Genomic DNA, 23,245 nt, shown 5'->3' with positions numbered 1-23,245 from the left:
AAAATGGTTATTTGCTAAAGGTTTTTTTTGCTACAGTGTGACCTACTGAACACAACCCTGAAGGCTATTTCTTACTTGTCTTCTTTCTCATAGATGTTAAGTCCAAGGGCGTCCACACCCAGCCACAGCTCGGTTCCCTTCTTGTTTTTGATGTCAAAGTAGTTGACTCCGTACATCTCCAGGTCCTGGGCGATCTTCAGGTACTCCAGCATGGCATCCTCTCTGCAGGATCAGACATGGAGAAATAAAGGAATGGTATGGGATTTGGAATTTGATTTTTTTTATTATTGTGTCCTTGTGTAAGGTACTGTGGTGTGTTGTATTATTGTACTGCATCATGTATCGTATGTTTGTGTATGAATGAACCCAGGGAGATAAGACCTGATCAACTAATAGGCAGCTTCATAAATTAATATAAATAAAAACTAAAGTGATTGCTAGCTGAGGTAGAGCAAATCAGGGGAACCTGTTTTATTATGAAAGCGACACCAACATACAGACTCATACAAACCAACACAGAGAGGAACTCACTTGAGCATTCCACGGTGTTCCTCGTGCCACACCTGGATCCTCTCCTCCCACTGCTCCCTGGACAACTTGTGCTGCTCCAGAACACTGGGAGAGGGAGAGAATGAGGGAGGGCAGAAAGGAAGAACAATAGAGGAAGAATAGAAGAGTGGGCAAAAAGAGAGGAGGTACAATGAAGAAAGGGTACTCATGTTATGATTGGATTTGTCATGGCATGTATTTCTTCTGGTCTATGCGAACACAAAACGTGATCCTGTTCCTGTCAATCACAGCAATACTGTCAGCTATTGTCTGGACTCCTGGCTAAGTTCCAATGTCTATACTAGCATACCACTTAGAATGCATGGCCCCAATACATTGCTGCATATGAAGAAAGTAGAGTGCTTCATGCTAGAGTAGCTATTAGAAAAAAGCTCTTGGTTGTTTCCTAAATGGCACCATATTCCCTATGTAGTGCACTACTTTTGACCAGGGCCCATAGAGACTAGGAGTGGACCGGTGCTTACCGCTGGGGCAGCAGGCGGTCTGAGGTGAGGTAGCCGGGCCGGTGGAGGTCCCGGGTGAAGTCTCCGAACTTGGCCTGGACGGAGTAGGAGGCCAGCAGTACGGCGGTCTCTGGGGGGCAGTAGACCTCGTCGCTCAGGATGCCATCCTTCACCTGGACACACAAAAAAACGTACGTGTACACGTGTATGTGTGCGCACGTGTGTGCGCGTGTGTGCGTGTTACCTGCAGGAAAAACAGCTTCTGGGTGATGTCCTGGATCAGCTCCTCAGAAACATCCTCGGGGAAGAACTTGGCGCGGAACTTGAACTGCAGCGGGTTCTCCTTCTTCACATCCTGGGACGACACCTGGGTTGGAGAGAGAGGATTCATTCATTCAAAACTGCACGTGAAGTGGTCCAAAAACACGTTTTCACATGATTCTAGTGAAATAGGGTGCCATTTGGGCTAACCAGTTTCATGAGGATTGGATTGGATAAACATTATTGTACCCGAGGAGTTAAACTGTCTTTGATGCACAGTGCTGCATAACAAAAATGCACTGTCATATTCCTCTGTAAAAGAGGATGTATAAAATGCATGGGCTGATAAGTTTATTTACTGACTTTGGCCTCTTCCTCTGTGTTCGCTCCAAAACAGGAACCAAAATGTCTTGAGGTAAATGGGAAGCAAATGTGGCAGGGGAATGTGTGCTGAAAGAGCTCCTGTATAGTAGAGCTGCGCAGTCAGCACACAGCTCACTGCACTCCAACTGGCCTCTATCTCACGCCCTTATTTATTAGGAATGGACCACTGGATTTAAAGCCAAATCTTGACCCACTATCGGCCTATATCGAATCTTCCATTCCTCTCAAAAAAATTGAAAAAGCTGTTGCGCAGCAACTCACTGCCTTCCTGAAGACAAACAATGTACACGAAACGCTTCAGTCTGGTTTTAGACCCCATCATAGCACTGAGACTGCACTTGTGAAGGTGGTAAATTACCTTTTAATGACGTCAGACCGAGGTCTGCGTCTGTCCTCGTGCTCCTAGATCTTAGTGCGGCTTTTGATACCATCGATCACCACATTCTTTTGGAGAGATTGGAAACCCAAATTGGTCTACATGGACAAGTTCTGGCCTGGTTTAGGTCTTATCTGTCGGAAAGATATCAGTTTGTCTCTGTGAATGGTTTGTCCTCTGACAAATCAGCTGTAAATTTCGGTGTTCCTCAAGGTTCCGTTTTAGGACCACTATTGTTTTCACTATATATTTTACCTCTTGGGGATGTCATTCGAAAACATAATGTTAACTTTCACTGCTATGCAGATGACACACAGCTGTACATTTCAATGAAACATGGTGAAGCCCCAAAATTGCCCTCGCTAGAAGCCTGTGTCTCAGACATAAGGAAGTGGATGGCTGCAAACTTTCTACTCTTAAACTCGGACAAAACAGAGATGCTTGTTCTAGGTCCCAAGAAACAAAGAGATCTTCTGTTGAATCTGACAATTAATCTGGATGGTTGTACAGTCGTCTCAAATAAAACTGTGAAGGACCTCGGCGTTACTCTGGACCCTGATCTCTCTTTTGAAGAACATATCAAGCCTGTTTCAAGGACAGCTTTTTTCCATCTACGTAACACTGCAAAAATCAGAAACTTTCTGTCCAAAAATGACGCAGAAAAATGTATCCATGCCTTTGTTACTTCTAGGTTGGACTACTGCAATGCTCCACTTTCCGGCTACCCGGATAAAGCACTAAATAAACTTCAGTTAGTGCTAAATACGGCTGCTAGAATCCTGACTAGAACCAAAAAATGTGATCATATTACTCCAGTGCTAGCCTCCCTACACTGGCTTCCTGTTAAGGCAAGGGCTGATTTCAAGGTTTTACTGCTAACCTATAAAGCATTACATGGGCTTGCTCCTACCTATCTTTCCGATTTGGTCCTGCCGTACATACCTACACATACGCTACGGTCACAAGACGCGGGCCTCCTAATTGTTCCTAGAATTTCTAAGCAAACAGCTGGAGGCAGGGCTTTCTCCTATAGAGCTCCATTTTTATGGAATAGTCTGCCTTCCCATGTGAGAGACACAGACTTGGTCTCAACCTTTAAGTCTTTACTGAAGACATATCTCTTCAGTAGGTCCTATGATTAAGTGTAGTCTGGCCCAGGGGTGTGAAGGTGAACGGAAAGGCCGGAGCAACGAACCGCCCTTGCTGTCTCTGCCTGGCCGGTTTCCCCTGTTTCCACTGGGATTCTCTGCCTCTACCCCTATTACGGGGGCTGAGTCACTGGCTTATGGCGTATGTTGGTGGTTGAAGATATCCCTCCAGTGGTGTGGAGGCTGTGCTTTGGCAAAGTGGGTGGGGTTATATCCTACCTGTTTGGCCCTGTTCGGTGGTTTCATCGGATGGGGCCACAGTGTCTCCTGACCCCTCCTGTCTCAGCCTCCAGTATTTATGCTGCAGTAGTTTGTGTGTCGGGGGGCTAGGGTCAGTCTGTCACATCTGGAGTATTTCTCTTGTCTTTTCCGGTGTCCTGTGTGAATTTAAATATGCTCTCTCTAATTCTCTCTCTCTCTTTCTTTCTCTCTCTCTCGGAGGACCTGAGCCCTAGGACCATGCCTCAGGACTACCTGGCTTGATGACTCCTTGCTGTCCCCAGTTCACCTGGCCGTGCTGCTGCTCCAGTTCCAACTGTTCTGCCTGCAGCTATGGAACCCTGACCTGTTCACCGGACGTGGTACCTGTCCCAGACCTGTTGTCCCAGACCTGTTGTCCCAGACCTGCTGGAACCCTGACCTTTTCACCGGACGTGCTACCTGTCCCAGACCTGCTGTTTTCAACTCTCTAGAGACAGCAGGAGCGGTAGAGATACTCTCAAAGATCGGCTATGAAAAAGCCAACTGACACTTACTCTTGTGTTACTGACTTGCTGCACCCTCGACAACTACTATGATTATTATTATTTGACAATGCTGGTCATTTATGAACATTTGAACATCTAGGCCATGTGCTGTTATAATCTCCACCCGGCACAGCCAGAAGAGGACTGGCCACCCCTCATAGCCTGGTTCCTCTCTAGGTTTCTTCCTAGGTTTTGGCCTTTCTAGGGAGTTTTTCCTAGCCACCGTGCTTCTACACCTGCATTGCTTGCTGTTTGGGGTTTTAGGCTGGGTTTCTGTACAGCACTTTGTGATATCAGCTGATGTAAGAAGGGCTATATAAATACATTTGATTTGGGTTGTCAGTACACTATAATATTCTACTTCAAACGTCCTAGTGAAACCACAACCGGCCTAACACCTTTCACTGTAAACTAAGTATTTACTATACTACCCTTATGTCACTACGTATACACTCATGCTAATAGTCTAGCTCCTCACATTGTTAATACTGCAAGAAGAAACAGTTTATTAGCCACGCAATATAAACCAGCCCTACCCAAATACTGCAAGTAAGGTGAAGTTGGTGGGTTTGTGAGACCTCCATGACGTGATACCCACAGCCATTACATACAGTACGTGTCTACAGTCGTGGCCAAAAGTTTTGAGAATGACACAAATATAAATTCACAAAGTCTGCTGCCTCAGTTTGTATGATGGCAATTTGCATATACTCCAGAATGTTATGAAGAGTGATCAGATGAATTGCAAAGTCCCTCTTCGCCATGCACCAAACTGAATCCCCCAAAAAACATTTCCACTGCATTTCAGCCCTGCCACAAAAAGGACCAGCTGACATCATGTCAGTGATTCTCTCGTTAACACAGGTGTGAGTGTTGACAAGGACAAGGCTGGGGATCACTCTGTCATGCTGATTGAGTTCGAATAACAGAATGGGCGCTTCAAAAGGAGGGTGGTGCTTGGAATCATTGTTCCTCCTCTATCAACCATGGTTACCTGCAAGGAAACATGTGCAGTCATTATTGCATTGCACAAAAAAGGCTTCACAGGCAAGTTTTGAGAAGATCGCACCCAAATCAACTTTTTATCAGATCATCAAGAACTTCAAGGAGAGCGATTCAATTGTTGTGGTCCCAGCGCGCACGACCCACGTGGAGTTCCAGGTCTCCGGCAGCCTCTGGAACTGCCGGTCTGCGGCCAACAAGGCTGAGTTTATCTCAGCCTATGCTACCCTCCAGTCCCTAGACTTCCTGGCACTGACGGAAACATGGATTACCACAGATAACACTGCTACTCCTACTACTCTCTCCTCGTCTGCCTACGTGTTCTCGCATACCCCTAGAGCATCGAGCCAGCGGGGTGGTGGCACTGGAATCCTCATCTCTCCCAAGTGGACATTCTCTCTTTCTCCCCTGACCCATCTGTCTATCTCCTCATTTGAATTCCATGCTGTCACAGTTACCAGCCCTTTCAAGCTTAACATCCTTATCATTTATCGCCCTCCAGGTTCCCTTGGAGAGTTCATCAATGAGCTTGATGCCTTGATAAGTTCCTTCCCTGAGGATGGCTCACCTCTCACAGTTCTGGGTGACTTTAACCTCCCCACGTCTACCTTTGACTCATTCCTCTCTGCCTCCTTCTTTCCACTCCTCTCCTCCTTTGACCTCACCCTCTCACCTTCCCCCCCTACTCACAAGGCAGGCAATACGCTTGACCTCATCTTTACTAGATGCTGTTCTTCCACTAATCCCATTGCAACTCCCCTCCAAGTCTCCGACCACTACCTTGTATCCTTTTCCCTCTCGCTCTCATCCAACACTTCTCACTCTGCCCCTACTCGGATGGTATTGCGCCGTCCCAACCTTCGCTCTCTCTCTCCCGCTACTCTCTCCTCTTCCATCCTATCATCTCTTCCCTCTGCTCAAACCTTCTCCAACCCATCTCCTGATTCTGCCTCCTCAACCCTCCTCTCCTCCCTTTCTGCATCGTTCGATTTTCTCTGTCCCCTATCCTCCAGGCCGGCTCGGTCCTCCACTCCTGTGCCGTGGCTCGACGACTCACTGCGAGCTCACAGAACAGGGCTCCGGGCAGCCGAGCGGAAATGGAGGAAAACTCGCCTCCCTGCGGACCTGGCATCCTTTCACGCCCTCCTCTCTACATTTTCCTCTTCTGTCTCTGCTGCTAAAGCCACTTTCTACCACTCTAAATTCCAAGCATCTGCCTCTAACCCTAGGAAGCTCTTTGCTACCTTCTCCTCCCTCCTGAATCCTCCTCCCCCTCCCCTCTCTCTCTGCGGATGACTTCGTCAACCATTTTGAAAAGAAGGCTGATGACATCCGATCCTCGTTTGCTAAGCCAAACGACACCGCTGGTCCTGCTCACACTGCCCTACCCTGTGCTTTGACCTCTTTCTCCCCTCTCTCTCCAGATGAAATCTCGCGTCTCGTGGCGGCCGGCCGCCCAACAACCTGCCCACTTGACCCTATCCCCTCCTCTCTTCTCCAGACCATTTCCGGAGACCTTCTCCCCTACCTCACCTCGCTCATCAACTCATCCTTGACCGCTGGCTACGTCCCTTCCGTCTTCAAGAGAGCGAGAGTTGCAACCCTTCTGAAAAAACCTACACTCGATCCCTCCGATATCAACAACTACAGACCAGTATCCCTTCTTTCTTTTCTCTCCAAAACTCTTGAACGTGCCGTCCTTGGCCAGCTCTCCTGCTATCTCTCTCAGAATGACCTTCTTGATCCTAATCAGTCAGGTTTCAAGACTGGGCATTCAACTGAGACTGCTCTTCTCTGTGTCACGGAGGCTCTCCGCACTGCTAAAGCTAACTCTCTCTCCTCTGCTCTCATCCTTCTAGACCCATCTGCTGCCTTTGATACCGTGAACCATCAGATCCTCCTCTCCACCCTCTCCGAGCTGGGCATCTCCGGCGCGGCCCACGCTTGGATTGCGTCCTACCTGACAGGTCGCTCCTACCAGGTGGCGTGGCGAGAATCTGTCTCCGCACCACGTGCTCTCACCACTGGTGCCCCCCAGGGCTCTGTTCTAGGCCCTCTCCTATTCTCACTCTACACCAAGTCACTTGGCTCGGTCATATCCTCACATGGTCTCTCCTATCATTGCTACGCAGACGACACACAATTAATCTTCTCCTTTCCCCTTCTGATAACCAGGTGGCGAATCGCATCTCTGCATGTCTGGCAGACGGCTCACCACCTCAAGCTGAACCTCGGCAAGACGGAGCTGCTCCTCCTCCCGGGGAAGGACTGCTCGTTCCACGATCTCACCATCACGGTTGACAACTCCCTTGTGTCCTCCTCCCAGAGTGCTAAGAACATTGACCCTGGACAACACCCTGTCGTTCTCCACTAACATCAAGGCGGTGACCCGATCCTGTAGGTTCATGCTCTACAACATTCGCAGAGTACGATCCTGCCTCACACAGGAAGCGGCGCAGGTCCTAGTCCAGGTACTTGTCATCTCCCGTCTGGATTACTGCAACTCGCTGTTGGCTGGGCTCCCTGCCTGTGCCATTAAACCCCTACAACTCATCCAGAACGCCGCAGCCTGTCTGGTGTTCAACCTTCCCAAGTTCTCTCACGTCACCCCGCTCCTCCGCTCTCTCCACTGGCTTCCAGTTGAAGCTCGCATCCGCTACAAGTCCATGGTGCTTGCCTACGGAGCTGTGAGGGGAACGGCACCTCCGTACCTTCATGCTCTGATCAGGCCCTACACCCAAACAAGGGCACTGCGTTCATCCACCTCTGGCCTGCTCGCCTCCCTACCTCTGAGGAAGCACAGTTCCCGCTCAGCCCAGTCAAAACTGTTCGCTGCTCTGGCACCCCAATGGTGGAACAAGCTCCCTCACGACGCCAGGACAGCGGAGTCAATCACCACCTTCCGGAGACACCTGAAACCCCACCTCTTTAAGGAATACCTGGGATAGGATAAAGTAGTCCTTCTACCCCCCCCCCCCCCCCAAAAAGATTTAGATGCACTATTGTAAAGTGGTTGTTCCACTGGATATCTTAAGGTGAATGCACCAATTTGTAAGTCGCTCTGGATAAGAGCGTCTGCTAAATGACTTAAATGTAAATGTAAAGGCTTCAGGTGGCCAAGAAAGTCCAGCAAGCGCCAGGACCGTCTCCTAAAGTTGATTCAGCTGCAGGATCGGGGCACCAGCAGTACAGAGCTTGCTCAGGAATGGCAGCAGGCAGGTGTGAGTGCATCTGCACGCACAGTGAGGCGAAGACTTTTGAAGGATGGCCTGGTGTCAAGAAGGGCAGCAAAGAAGCCACTTCTCTCCAGGAAAAACATCAGGGTCCGACTGATATTCTGCAAAAGGTACAGTGATTGGACTGCTGAGGATTGGGGTAAAGTCATTTTCTCTGATGAATTCCCATTCTGATTTTGTTTGGGGCATCCGGAAAAAAGCTTGTCTGGAGAAGACAAGGTGAGCGCTACCATCAGTCCTGCGTCATGCCAACAGTAAAGCATCCTGAGACCATTCATGTGTGGGGTAGCTTCTCAGCCAAGGGAGTGGGCTCACTCACAATTTTGCCTAAGAACACAGCCATGAATAAAGGGTAACAACACATCCTCCGAGAGCAACTTCTCCCAACCATCCAGGAACAGTTTGGTGGCGAACAATGCCTTTTCCAGCATGATGGAGCACCTTCCCATAAAGCAAAAGTGATAACTAAGTGGCTCGGGGAACAAAACATCGATATTTTGGGTCCATGGCCAGGAAACTCCCCAGACCTTAATCCCAAAGAGAACTTGTGGTCAATCCTCAAGAGGCGGGTGGACAAACAAAAACCCACAAATTCTGACAAACTCCAAGCATTGATTATGCAAGAATGGGTTGCCATCAGTCAGGATGTGGCCCAGAAGTTAATTGACAGCATGACAGGGCGGATTGCAGAGGTCTTGAAAAAGAAGGGTCAACACTGTAAATATTGACTCTTTGCATCAACTTCATGTAATTGTCCATAAAAGCCTTTGACGCTTATGAAATGCTTGTAATTATCCTTCAGTATTCCATAGTAACATCTGACAAAAATATCTAAAGATACTGAGGCAGCAGACTTTGTGAAAATGTATATTTGTGTCATTCTCCAAACTTTTGGCCACGACTGTATATACAGCTCTGGTGAGAACCATTGGCGCATTTGGAAATTCTGCACATCTAAACAGGCACATCTCCATTCCACTGAAACAGGTGGTTGTGCTTCAACTATACTGTCGATACATACTGCATTGGGTACACAGCACTCGCTCCCCCAGAGAAGTAGTATCTTATCTAGTGATTCACTGAGAGTTCACAGCTGATTACAGGAACCTCAGGGGGCTGGATTTTCTGCGTCCCAAATGGCACCCTATTCCCTATTTAGTGCACTACGTTTCACCAGAGCGCCATGGGGCTTATCGTTTTTTTTGGGGGGGGCATAATAACAACTAAAATCCCATAAAAAAAAATGACAATTAACTGAAAAGGGACTGAAATGAAGGGAGATTAACAAGTAGCAACTGGCCTGCACAGGAAGTAGGGGTGAGAAAGGGTGCCCATAATGCAGTGAGTGAGTGGTTACTAATTGACTGAGTGAGTGGTAGGCAAATATAGTGTGGAGTGATTTGACCTGCCTCTCTAAAGAATGTTTGGCCCATTTGGTTTTGTTTACTGTAGAATGGTATTGCAAAAAAATATGCGATTTAAGAATTAATACAGTGGAAAAAGGTTTGAGAATTCCTGAGCAGATATTGACAAATATTTGTTAACTTCTTTGGGATAGGGGGCAGTATTTTCACGGCCTGATAAAAAAACATACCCGATTTAAACTGGTTACTACTTCTGCCCAGAAACTAGAATATGCATATAATTAGTAGATTTGGATAGAAAACACTAAAGTTTCTAAAACTGTTTGAATGGTGTCTGTGAGTATAACAGAACTCATATGGCAGGCAAAAACCTGAGAAGATTCCATACAGGAAGTGCCCTGTCTGACAATTTCTTGTCCTTCTGTTGCATCTCTATCAACATTACAGCATCTGTGCTGTAACATGACACTTTCTAAGGCTTCCATTGGCTCTCTAAAGCCACCAGAAAGTGGAATGGGGTGTCTGCTGTCTCTGGGCAAAGTACAGCAGCTCTGTTTGTGAGTGGTCAGCCTGGGGACAGTGAGACTGGAGATGCGCAGTCACGAGACTTCTCAATTTATTTATTTCAGCCTTTGAATGAATACAACGTTGCCCAGTTGGAATATTATCGCTATTTTATAAGAAAAATAGCATAAAAATTGATTTTAAACAGCGTTTGACATGCTTCTAAGTACAGTAATGGAATATTTTGAAATTTGTTGTCACGAAATGCGCTCGCGTGTCACCCTTCGGATAGTGACCTGAACGCACAAACAAAACGGCGGTATTTGGATATAACTATGGATTATTTGGAACCAAAACAACATTTGTTGTTGAAGTAGAAGTCCAGGGAGTGCATTCTGATGAAGAACAGCAAAGGTAATCCAATTTTTCTAATAGTAATTCTGAGTTTAGTGAGCCCCAAACTTGGTGGGTGTCAAATTAGCTAGCCTGTGATGGCCGAGCTATGTACTCAGAATATTGCAAAATGTGCTTTCGCCGAAAACCTATTTTAAAATCGGACATAGCGATTGCATAAAGGAGTTCTGTATCTATAATTCTTAAAATAATTGTTATGTATTTTGTCAACGTTTATCATGAGTAATTTAGTAAATTCACCGGAAGTTTTCGGTGGGTATACTAGTTCGGAACATCACATGCTAATGTAAAAAGCTGGTTTTTGATATAAATATGAACTTGATTGAACAAAACATGCATGTATTGTATAACAATGTCCTAGGAGTGTCATCTGATGAAGATCAAAGGCTAGTGCTGCATTTAGCTGTGGTTTGGGTTTATGTGACATATATGCTTGCTTGGAAAATGGCTGTGTGATTATTTCTGTCTATGTACTCTCCTAACATAATCTAATGTTTAGCTTTCGCTGTAAAGCCTTTTTGAAATCGGACAATGTGGTTAGATTAACGAGAGTCTTATCTTTAAAATGGTGGAAAATAGTTGATTGTTTGAGAAAATTGAATTGTGGTATTTTAGTTGGTTTTGTATTTCGCGCCATGCGATGCCATTGGCTGTTGGCTAGGGGTTCGCTAGCGGAACGTCTGTCCTCAACAGGTTAAAGGTACTATTTGATTAACCTTACCTTTTTGTCAAGCTTCAGCCAGGTAAGGTATCCTTTGCCGTCCATATACTGAAGGCCAAAGTACCAGACTTCCCTCAAGCCAATGGTCTTTACCACCTGTGGACGGCAAAGAAAGTAAATAAAAGTAAATTTACTCTGTCAGAAAAACAAACTGTGACAACTGTACACAAGCCACAAATTTTTTTAAATATACCACAACGGCAGAATCCTTGAAATGTGTGAATTTAAAATCGTGTATCGATGTCAATGAAAGTTTGTGGAAAATGTAGTTGCGTGCGCAGCATCAAGTTAGGATTCTGGCCTAAATGAATTAACACAACAAGTGCCTTCAGAAAGTATTCATACCCCTTGACGTATTACACACTTTGTTGTGTTACAGCCTGAATTCAAAATGGATTCAATGTTTTTCACCCATTTACACACAACATCCCATAATGACAAAGTGAAAACATGTTTTTTGAAATGTTTACAAATTTATTGAAAATTAAATACAGAAATCTTATTTACACACAGTACCAGTCAAAAGTTGACACCTACTCATTCCAGGGTTTTTCTTTATTTTTACTATTTTCTACAATGTTGAATAATAGAAGACAACAAACCTATGAAATAACACATATGGAATCATGTAGTAACCAAAAGAAAGTGTTAAACAAATCAAAACATATTTTATAGACATACAGAGGCCCATTATCAGCAACCATCACTCCTGTGGTACAAAGGCACGTTGTGTTAGCTAATCCAAGTTTATCATTTTAAAAGGCTAATTGATCATTAGAAAACCCTTTTACAATTATGTTAGCACAGCAGAAAACTGATGTTCTGATTAAAGAAGCTATAAAAACTGCCTTCTTTAGACTAGTTGAGTATCTGGAGCATCAGCATTTGTGGGTTCAATTACAGGCTCAAAATGGCTAGAAACAAAGACCTTTCTTCTGAAACTCATCAGTCTATTCTTGTTCTGAGAAATTAAGGCTATTGCCAAGAAACTGAAGATCTCGTACAACGCTGTGTACTACTCCCTTCACAGAACAGCGCAAACTGTCTCTAACCAGAATAGAAAGAGTGGGAGGCCCTGGTGCAAAACTGAGCAAGAGGACAAGTACATTAGTGTCTAGTTTGAGAAACAGACGCCTCACAAGTCCTCAACAGGCGGCTTCATTAAATAGTACCCAAAAAAACGTCAATAGTGAAGAGGCGACTCGGATGCTGGCCTTCTAGGCAGAGTTGCAAAGAAAAAGCCACATCTCAGACTGGCCAATAAAAACAAAAAGATTAAGATGGGCAAAGGAACACAGACATTGGACAGAGGAACTCTTCTAATGATCAATTAGTCTTTTAAAATGATAAACTTGGATTAGCTAACACAACGTGCCATTGGAACACAGGAGTGACTATGCTGATAATGGGCCCCTGAGTAAACCAGTTAACCCACTGTTCCCTGGGCGCCGAAGACGTGGATGTCGATTATGGCAGCTCCCTAAAGACATTTCAGCTTTTCGTTTTTTTATTAATTTGTAAACATTTCCAGAAACATAATTCCACTTTGACATTATGGTGTATTGTGTGTAGGACAGTAAGACAAACTCTCAATTGAATACATTTTTAAATTCAGTCTGTTACAAAACAAAAATATGTGGAAAATTCAAGGAGTGTGAATATTTTGAAGGCACTGTATATTTCCTCTATATATTCAAACCTCTAATTTACACAACTGTCACGCAGCAGTAATGTACACATTCGAGAACATCTTGGAACACAGCACTGGCTTTTATCACCAAAACACATTATTTCTCTCAGAGATGAGGTAACATTCGGGACAGTAATCAACCGAAACCACTCAAACCATCATTCATTCACACCGTAAAAAACAATGGTCATCTGTATGAAATAAACTACATTGTACCACCAGGGCTGCATGACCACCAGCAGAGTACATCATCTTGTATAAACAGGCTTTTGAGCCCAGTGGCATTAATGTCGGCATGGCCGGGAGCGCCGATCGTTAATGGCATACTCAGGTACCAGGCTTAAATCTGGGCAGGCCTCATAGGATTACATCTTTCCCAGACCCGGACCTACGGTCCCAGATCCATTTGTACGGTCTTGCCAACTCCTATTGGTCCAAGATCGGTTTGTGCCGTCTTGCAAGAGTTGGTGGAAAGACAGCACAAACAGATCTGGGACCAGGCTCCTGCTCTACAGGAGATGTAATGGAAAAAGCAGTTAGTCAGTGCAGATGAAATCCACGCTGAATGAAGGCAGCGAGTAGCTAGCCACAACAACATCATATATATTCAGTTGTTCCAATAAAATCAGAAAATACAGTAAGTGGGCGATTTCTGACAAGAAAGGTGAGAGCTACAGTAGATAGTGTGTGATCTTAACTTTTCTATCACGGTTTCCTGACACGTCATTCAGAGTTCCTTCTATGAGCTTCGTATGTTCTCTTTTTAGTGTCAGACAGGTCTATAAACCTCCACACACACACGGGGACAATCAGAAGGAATGGTCTTAAACAATACGTCTGGATTGTTTTATTTACTGAGGAGTCATACAGTGCCTTCAGAAAGTATTCACACCACTTGACTTCTTCCACATTTTGCATACAGCCTGAATTTAAAACGGATTACATTGAGATTTGTCACTGGCCTACACACAATACTCCATAATCTCAAAGTGGAATTATGATTTTCACAATTTTTTCTAATTAATAAAAAATGAAAAGCTGAAATGTCGAGTCAATAAGTATTCAGCTCTTAGAGACTTACCCAAGAAGACTCACAGCTGTAACCGCTGACAAAGGTGTTTGTAACATACATTGACTTAGAGGGGTGAATATATTAGTGTTTTATTTTTCATTCATCAAAACAAAAAATATTCAACTGACAGCGTTGTGTGGAAATTGTTTACAAAAAAGACAAATATATTTCAATCCCACTTTGTAACACAATACCATTTTAAGAAATCCAAGGGTGGTGAATACTTATGATACCCTCTATATGGACTATGGTGCACAATTCTGACAAAACCTATGGGTAGGTTTCCTGGACACGAAATAAGCCTACCCCTGGACTAAAAAGTGCCTCCAATTGAGAATGATTCTGAATTTGGGGCTAGGAGTAATCGGTGTTTGGGAAACCTTACCTATAAGTTCTATATGGGTTATAGAGTCTATAGCCCGTGCATTTAGGATGAGAAACTCTCACCAGTCGCCAGGCCCTGTTCTGCTTGTGCTACTGCCAAATTCCCCACCCAATCATCAGGTGCTTAGCTGCCTGGGTGAAGCAGTTTCAGTCAACACACACAGCAGGCACTCATGCCAAGCCCATTCCTATCCAATAAGCAGTGGCCAAGGTTAAAATTAAATCAAGCGCCCCCGCACTTACTTAGCCGCCACCTAATACGGGTCCGGGTAACCTGACGGGGTTGCATTACAACAACGAGCACAGAGTGGTCGGGCCTGAAACGAGAGAGCGTTTATGACAGTGTTGTCTAACCTGGAATGAAAGTCCTGAGGGTTTCAGGACACAAACAGGCCCTTTCATGGTGTTTCTGCATCCAGGAACCACACAAAGGGGGAGGGGGGGGGATTCTAAATGAAGGATTCCTTTTCCCAGGGGGGATAAGCTACAGGAGTTCTTGTACAACGAGAGGCCTTTGAGGCCAGAAAATGTCCCTCTACGAATGGGTGAAACAGCATTTAATCAAATAAGAGTATTTCTGATCGAGGACGATACCAGTATTTAAGAGAAAGGGCTAATCCCCACTGTGAGTACTGGAATGAACTAATCAACATTCCAAGAGTTAAAAGGCTTTTGTTTTGAGTAGAGGCCGCACCAAAGAGTTACAAACTAAATGTGCCACTCACTGCCAGGCCACTTCAAATCAGCCAATCATTGAACATGTCTAAAACAAACATTTGCAGTTGAGTCAAGTCAGCTCAAACTGTAGATTACCTGTGAGCTGTTCTCACCTAACACAAAAAAACCTAGGTTACCTGGGTCCTAGAATAGATCCTAAAATTATTTCACGCAGGAGGACGTCTAAACAATCTCTCATTTTTTAGCTTTGGGGTGCAGATCATCAATCAAATGTGCAGTATTATCTAAAGGATGTATATAAAACTGGAGGATACAAAAACGATTGAGAACTAGCTCTGGATAACTGAAGAATCCCGTACTCTGTATCACGTGCAGTCGTAACAGTGACACAGGGCTGTAAATGCCGCCACGCCTGGCCTTCTCACTGCAGTCAGTCTTCCAAGTGTTTATGAGGGCCCAAGCCCTGTGATGAAAGAGAGAGAGAGGAATGCAAGCATTCCAAAACGGCATTACTCACTGCATCCGCTGAAAAACGTAAAGTTCCAACTAATTGTTCCAGATTACTCAGGGCAAGGGGCACACTCAGACATGGGCAGTAAGAGAGAGAGAGTGGCCAAAGGATAAATGGCTAATGTATAGCTATTTATCCAGACCACACATGCATTGTGAGTGGAGACAGAGAAACCAACTAAAATCCTGTTTGAAGACTAGCCCGTTTTCTGGTATTGTGTTATTACTGCATGAGTGTGCCACCTATTGAACTACCCCTTCCTCTATTTAGGTGGCCTGTCCCGAATGTACACATACACAGTATCAAAGGGTGTTTTCCAAATCCCACCCCATTTCCTATTATGCACTCATCCAAAGTGACTTACAGGAGCAATTAGGGTTGAGAGTCTGCTATGGGGCAGCAGCGTAGCCTAGTGGTTAGAGCGTTAGACTAGTAACCGAAAGGTTGCAAGTTCGAATCCCCGAGCTCACAAGGTTCAAATCTGTCGTTCTTCTCCTGAACAAGGCAGTTAACCCACTATCCCTAGGCCGTCATTGAAAATAAGAATTTGTTCTTAACTGACTTGCCAAGGTAAAAAAATGACTACATTGTAAATGTTTTCAGTGCACTACTTTTGACCAGGGCACACAATATGGTTCCATTTGTAAAGTATCCTAAGAAAAACTTTGAGTAGTTCTATGGGAAATCAAAGTGGGTATGAGTTGAAGAGTGGCGGGCCAGCAGCAATTCGTCCCGTTAGGGCTGCACGTCGCTAAGGCAGCGAGGCTATGATCAGGGCCCACCACAGAGAGGGCCCCACGCCAGGCCACTTTAACAGGGGAACACCCCAGGAATGAGCTCACCACTGGTATTACTCAGCATTTCCACTTAACCAACCGCCAGTCTGTCTGACTGTGTGTGTGTGTGTGTGCGCCTATCTGTCAGTCTGTGCCTGCAGGGTATTTCTGCTACCGACTTCACCCGTCCAGGCCAGGTTTCTAATCCAATTAGATCACAGGCTTCTGACAAACACACTGCTAACTAGAGGAAGTAGTCCGTCAGTGGATTTCACCTGTGGTTATCAGATGGAAAATTGCCAAGACAAATGAATTCTTAGTGACACTAAAGTGGAACGTCTGAATCTAATGCTGACAATCCTGAATGACATCGGAATCTAGTGCTAATATCACTGCAGAGGGCCTGAAGGTCATGTTTCCGCACACGTACACACAACCGACAAACAAGTTATTCAGGAAGTGGCTATGGCAAGCCAAGACAATGCCTTTCCTCTCCCCGTTGCGTGGTGGACTAGAGGCTTGCTACATCCCATGGTGCCTTTGGAATCCAGCCCACGCTGTAGCTACAGAATGTGACACCATGGGACTCAAACACTATATAAGAACATACAGTAATAGTACACTGATGGACCAATAAGGGGTTCCAGCAACATACTACAAGATCTTGTCAATGTACAGTGCCTTCAGAAAGTCTTCACACCCCTTGATTTGTCATCACTGGCCTACACACACACACACACACACACACACACACACACACACACACACACACACACACACACAAAATACCCCCCATAATGTTAAAGCGCAATCATGTTTCTCAAAATGTGTACAAATTAAGAATTTAAAATGTCTTGAGTCAATTACTTAACCCCTTTGTTATGGCAAGCCTAAATAAGTCCAGGAGTAAAAATGTGCTTAACAAGTCACATAATAAGTTGTATGGACTCACCCAGAGAGTGACATAAGTGTTTAATGTTTAACATGATTTTTAAATGACTACATTGTTGTAGTTACTCCTCAATACTAACCTACCGTAAATTCCGGACTATAAGCCGCAACTTTTTTCTTAGGCTTTGAACCTCGCGGCTTAAACAATGACGCGGCTAATATATGGATTGTTCCCGCTTTCAAAAAAAAAAAATCTTCCAAAAAAACACATTCTGTGACGTGCTCAGTTTTTTTGCGGCAATGAAATTGCCGAACGGGTTAAGGTCAAACAACTTTTTTGTTTACTGTTTAGATTAAATCGAGCACTCTCAAACGTCCCATCATTCTGATTACGGTAGTCATTTTGTCACCCTCATCATGGCAAAGACACGGAGAAATGCATATGATGCAGCTTTCAAGTTGAAGGCGATTGATCTGGCTGTTGGAAAAGGAAATAGAGCTTCTGCACGGGAGCTTGGTCATAATGAGTCGATGATAAGACGTTGGAAACAGCAGCGTGAGGAATTGACTCAGTGCAAAAAGACAACTTAAGCTTACTGCTAAATTATTATTTTTTTGTTACAAGCCGTGTTTTGTTAAAGCCTGTGTAAAGTTCATTTGTTTCAATGTACCGGTAGGCACCTGCGGCTTATAGACGTGCGGATTATTTATGTTCAAAATATATATCTTTTTTTAATTCAGTGGGTGCGGCTTATATTGAGGTGCGCTTAATAGTCCAGAAATTACAGTAATTGACAAGAGTGGAAAGAAGGAAGCCTGTGCAGAATACAAATATTCCAAAACATGCATCCTGTTTGCATGGCACTAAAGTAATACCGCAAAACCTGTGGCAAAGCAATTAACTTTATTTCCTGAATACAAAGCGTTATCTTTGGGGCAAATCCAATACAGCACATTGAGTACCACTCTCCATATTTGCAAGCACAGTGGTGGTTGCATCATGTTATGGATATGCTTGTAATCATTAAGGACTGGGGAGTTTTTCAAGATAAAAAAAAGAAACTGAGCCAAGCATAGGCAAAATTTTACACCAGACACTGGGGAATGAATTCACCTTTCAACAGGACAATAACCTAAAACACAAAGCCAAATCTACACTGGAGTTGCTTACCAAGAAGAAAATGATTGTTCCTAAGCAGCCGAGTTACAGTTTTGACTTCAATCTACTTGAAATATGGCAACACCTGAAAATGGTTGTCTAGCAATGATCAACAACCAATTTGACAGAGCTTAAAGAATTTTGAATATAATAATGGGCAAATGTTTCACAATCCAAGTGTGGAAAGCTCTTAGAGACTTACCCAGAAAGACTCACAGCTGTAATAATTGCCAAAGGTGCATCTACAAAGTATTGACTCAAGGATGTGAATACTAATGTAAATTAGATATTTCTGCATTTCATTTAATAGATTTGCTAAACTTTCTAAAAACATGTTTTCACTTTGTTATTATGGGGTATTGTGTGTAGATGGGTCAGATTTGTTTTTATTGAATCCATTTTGAATTCAGGCTGTAACAAAATGTGACCCGATTCAGGAAACTAGGCACAGGAGAGCCGTTTAAACGTAAAAAAAGTGTTTATCAAAATGCATTCTCGAACATGTGAACTTTCATGTGCCTTAATATCAAACTTGTATGCCATCTGTCAATACGAATAGTACATTTAAAATTACGAGCCTAGTTGGACAGCAACCATGATTGGCTGAGATAATGAGTGGGCTGGACATTCCGAGAGATGAGTTTGGATTGGTCTGAGATGTAACACCTTGTGTCTATATAATGAGCTGCTCGTAATGCGAAGATAATCCTTTCTACTGTATTTTTTTCTAAAGATATAACGTTAGCCATGGAGAACTGCAAATGTGTTGCTACTGCTCTCCCTGAACCTTGCTGCCCTGAATTTATCAGACGCTATCGACAAAGGCCAGTGGGAAAAAGTTGTGATGGACTACTTTCTGGAGGACGATCGTGCCATGCTGACTCTCTCGGACTCTGAAAATGAATCAGACGATGAGGAAATCCCTGATTTAGGTAAAAACTTTTATTGAAGAAGACATTGTAGAGTCTTCTGATGACAGTGATGGAGAAGAAAAGGTGACAATCAACAGTGTTGTTGTCACAGAAGAAGTTGACTGAGGGCAACCCCCATCGCATCGGTGACAGAGGGAGAAAGATCTTATGATTCTTATGGCATTGCACACGGTCAGTGTGAGCCAGGGTGACTTGACACGATGGGCCAAACAAGCTGTTCAAACTAAAGGGAAAAGACACAGGACGTCTTATTTAAAAAAAGGGGTTGCAGTCTGCCGTGAAGCTTTCATCCATGTATACGGGTAAGAATCTAACATTGAACCTATTTAGGTTAACTTTAGCTAGCCATGGCAATCGGTTTGTATTGCTGAAGCTTGCTGTTAGCTACCCAGCTGGAGTTCGATGGCTGGCTAGCTAACGTTACATGTCTAAACAAAAGATCCCAAGTTAAAGCTTGCTGTTAGCTAGATAACGTTAGCTGTGGTTAGATGGCTGGCTTGCTAGCTAACATTAAGTTAATGTTTGAAGTGTGTGTCTGTTTGTGTAACGTTAGTATCTGGAATTTGTCTTTCAGCATCAGTAGAACACGCCTGACTCTCCTCTACCAGTCATACAAGGAGAATGGTCTAATGACTCCCATCTAAAAGAGAGCTGGCCCAAGCAAGCACAGTTGAACCTCAACTACACAGAGGATAATGCAATAGTATTACCAGGACGCCACCCAAGACAAACACCTTTGGTGGAAAGCTGCTGCAATCCCGTGTGACAAAAGCAGCAGTGTGGCATATCTACAAGGAATCGATGACAACACTTGGTATGTAAAGCATAAACACATTTTACTATTTAATTGACCTCCAACATGATTGGCACTACTTTTATTGATCTCACATTTTTTCTGAGTTTTCCAGAGGTACGTGTAGTCGGGCTGTCTTCCTTCAGGAATCTGTGGAGACAATTGCTGCCCCAGATCTCAAGCCGAGGACAGACAAGTGCTATCGGCTCTTCAGATCTGCCAATCTGCCAGAAGCTGTTAGGTCAGCCAAGTTGAAGAAGCAAGAGCAGCATCTCCTGCTTGTTCAGAGTGAGCGGTCTGTCTACCAGAAGATAGTTGCTGACTGCAAGACCACCTGTCAAGACCTGCAGTTCTCTGAGGGCCCCCACTGAACCAGCAAGCAAAGACATCAGGATAGATTACAGCTTTTGATTTTGCTCAACGCGTAAGCAACATTTCCTCCTTTATACTGATTAAGGACATAGATATACACTCAACAAAAACCATTTTTTGTGAAGACATCAAAACTATGAAATAACACATATGGAATCATGTAGTGATGAAAAAAGTGTTAAACAAATCAAAATATATTTGAGATTCTTAAAGTAGCCACCCTTTGCCTTGATGACAGCTTTGCACACCCTTGGCATTCTCTCAACCAGCTTCACCTGGAATGCTTTTCCAACAGTCTTTAAGGAGTTCCCACATATGTTGAGCACTTGTTGGCTGCTTTTCCTTCACTCTGCGGTCCAACTCACCCCAAACCATCTCGTCGGGGGATTGTGGAGGCCAGGTCATCTGATGCAGCACTTCATCACTCTCCTTCTTGGTCAAATAGCCCTTACATAGCCTGAGGATGTGTTGGGTCATTGTCCTGTTGAAAAACAAATGATAGTCGCACTATGCCCAAAACAGATGGGATGGCGTATCGCTACAGAATGCTGTGGTAGCCATGCTGGTTAAGTGTGCCTTGAATTCTAAATAAATCACAGATGGTGTGGGGGTTCTTTGCTGGTGACACTATAACACCACCTGCATGCTTTACGGTGGGGAAATACAGATGCAGAGATCATCCGTTCATCCACACAGCTTCTCACGAAGACACGGCGGTTGGAACCAAAAATCTCCAATTTGGACTCTAGACCAAATGACAAAATTTCCACTGGTCTAATTTCCATTGCTCGTGTTTCTTGGCCCAAGCAAGTCTCTTCTTCTTATTGGTGTCCTTTAGTAGTGGCTTCTTTGCAGCAATTCGATTCACAGTCCTGATTCACAGGCCTGATTCACAGTCTCCTCTGAACAGTTGATGTTAAGATGTGTCTGTTACTTGAACTCTGAAGCATTTACTTGGCTGCAATTTCTGAGGCTTGTAACTCTAATGAACGTATCCTCTGCAGAGGTAACTCTGGGTCTTCCATTCCTGTGGCGGTCCTCATGAGAGCCTGTTTCATCATAGCACTTGATAGTTTTGTGACTGCACTTGAAGAACATTTCAAAGTTCTTGAACTGTTCGTATTGACTGACCTTCATGTCTTAAAGTAATGATGGCCTGTCGTTTCTCTTTGAGCTGTTCTTGCCATAATATGGACTTGGTCTTTTACCAAATAGGGCTATCTTCTGTATACACCCCCAAGGGTGTATACTTAACCAGCATGGCTACCACAGCATTCTGTAGCGATACACCATCCCACCCATGTCACAACACAACTGACTGTCTCAAATGCATTAAGAAAAGATATTCCACACATTAACTTTTAAGAAGGCGCACCTGCTAATTGAAATGCATTACAGGTGACTACCTAATGAAGCTGGTTGAGAGAATGCCAAGCTGTCATCAAGGAAAGGGTGACTAGTTGAAGAATCTCAAATATATTTTGATATGTTTAACACTTTTTTGGTTACAACATAATTCCATATACTTTATTTCATAGTTTTGATGTCTTCACTATTATTCTACAATGTAGAACATAGTAAAAATAAAGAATAACCCTTGAACAAGTAGGTGTTCTAAAACATTTGACAGAGAGAGAGAAAGAGATATATACAGTGAGGGGAAAAAAGTATTTGATCCTCTTCTGATTTTGTACGTTTGCCCACTGACAAAGAAATGATCAGTCTATAATTTTAATGGTAGGTTTATTTGTACAGTGAGAGACAGAACAACAAAAAAATATAGAAAAAACATGTCAAAAAATGATTTGCATTTTAATGAGGGAAATAAGTATTTGACCCCCTCTCAATCAGAAAGATTTCTGGCTCCCAGGTGTCTTTTATACAGGTAACGAGCTGAGATTAAGAGCACACTCTTAAAGGGAGTGCTCCTAATCTCAGTGTGTTACCTGTATAAAAAGACACCTGTCCACAGAAGCAATCAATCAGATTCCAAACTCTCCACCATGGCCAAGACCAAAGAGCTCTCCAAGGATGTCAGGGACAAGATGGTAGACCTACACAAGGCTGGAATGGGCTACAAGACCATCGCCAAGCAGCTTGGTGTGAAGGTGACAACAGTTGGTGCGATTAATCGCAAATGGAAGAAACACAAAAGAACTGTCAATCTCCCTCGGCCTGGGGCTCTACGCAAGATCTCACATCGTGGAGTTGCAATGATCATGAGAACGGTGAGGAATCAGCCCAGAAATACACGGGAGGATCTTGTCAATGATCTCAAGGCAGCTGGGACCATAGTCACCAAGAAAACAATTGGTAACACACTACGCCGTGAAGGACTGAAATCCTGCATCGCCCGCAAGGTCCCTCTGCTCAAGAAAGCACATATACATGCCCGTCTGAAGTTTGCCAATGAACATCTGAATGATTCAGAGGACAACTGGGTGAAAGTGTTGTGGTCAGATGAGACCAAAATGGAGCTCCTTGGCATCAACTCAACTCGCCGTGTTTGGAGGAGGAGGAATGCTGCCTATGACCCCAAGAACACCATCCTCACCGTCAAACATGGAGGTGGAAACATTATGCTTTGGGGGTGTTTTTCTGCTAAGGGAACAGGACAACTTCACCGCATCAAAGGGACGATGGACGGGGCCATGTACCGTCAAATCTTGGGTGAGAACCTCCTTCCCTCAGCCAGGGCATTGAAAATGGGTCGTGGATGGGTATTCCAGCATGACAATGACCCAAAACACACAGCCAAGGCAACAAAGGAGTGGCTCAAGAAGAAGCACATTAAGGTCCTGGAGTGGTCTAGCCAGTC

General features: G+C 44.1%; 1 protein-coding gene across 1 annotated transcript in view; it reads right to left on the bottom strand.

Annotated features, from left to right (window-relative positions):
• Positions 1 to 23,245, bottom strand: part of LOC115195913 (radixin) — a 60,461-nt gene that overhangs the window by 18,553 nt on the left and 18,663 nt on the right. The window contains exons 4-8 of the mRNA XM_029756263.1: positions 11,170 to 11,265; positions 1,258 to 1,380; positions 1,035 to 1,186; positions 532 to 615; positions 76 to 222 (exon numbers count right to left, since the gene is read on the bottom strand). Of these exons, the coding sequence (XP_029612123.1) occupies positions 76 to 222; positions 532 to 615; positions 1,035 to 1,186; positions 1,258 to 1,380; positions 11,170 to 11,265 (602 nt within the window). The remainder of the gene's footprint in view (positions 1 to 75; positions 223 to 531; positions 616 to 1,034; positions 1,187 to 1,257; positions 1,381 to 11,169; positions 11,266 to 23,245) is intronic.

Source organism: Salmo trutta, chromosome 1 (assembly GCF_901001165.1).
Source record: "Salmo trutta chromosome 1, fSalTru1.1, whole genome shotgun sequence".
Lineage (NCBI taxonomy): Eukaryota > Metazoa > Chordata > Actinopteri > Salmoniformes > Salmonidae > Salmo > Salmo trutta.
The sequence above is the reverse complement of the archived record's forward strand: the minus strand, read 5'-3'. Positions and strand labels throughout refer to the sequence as shown.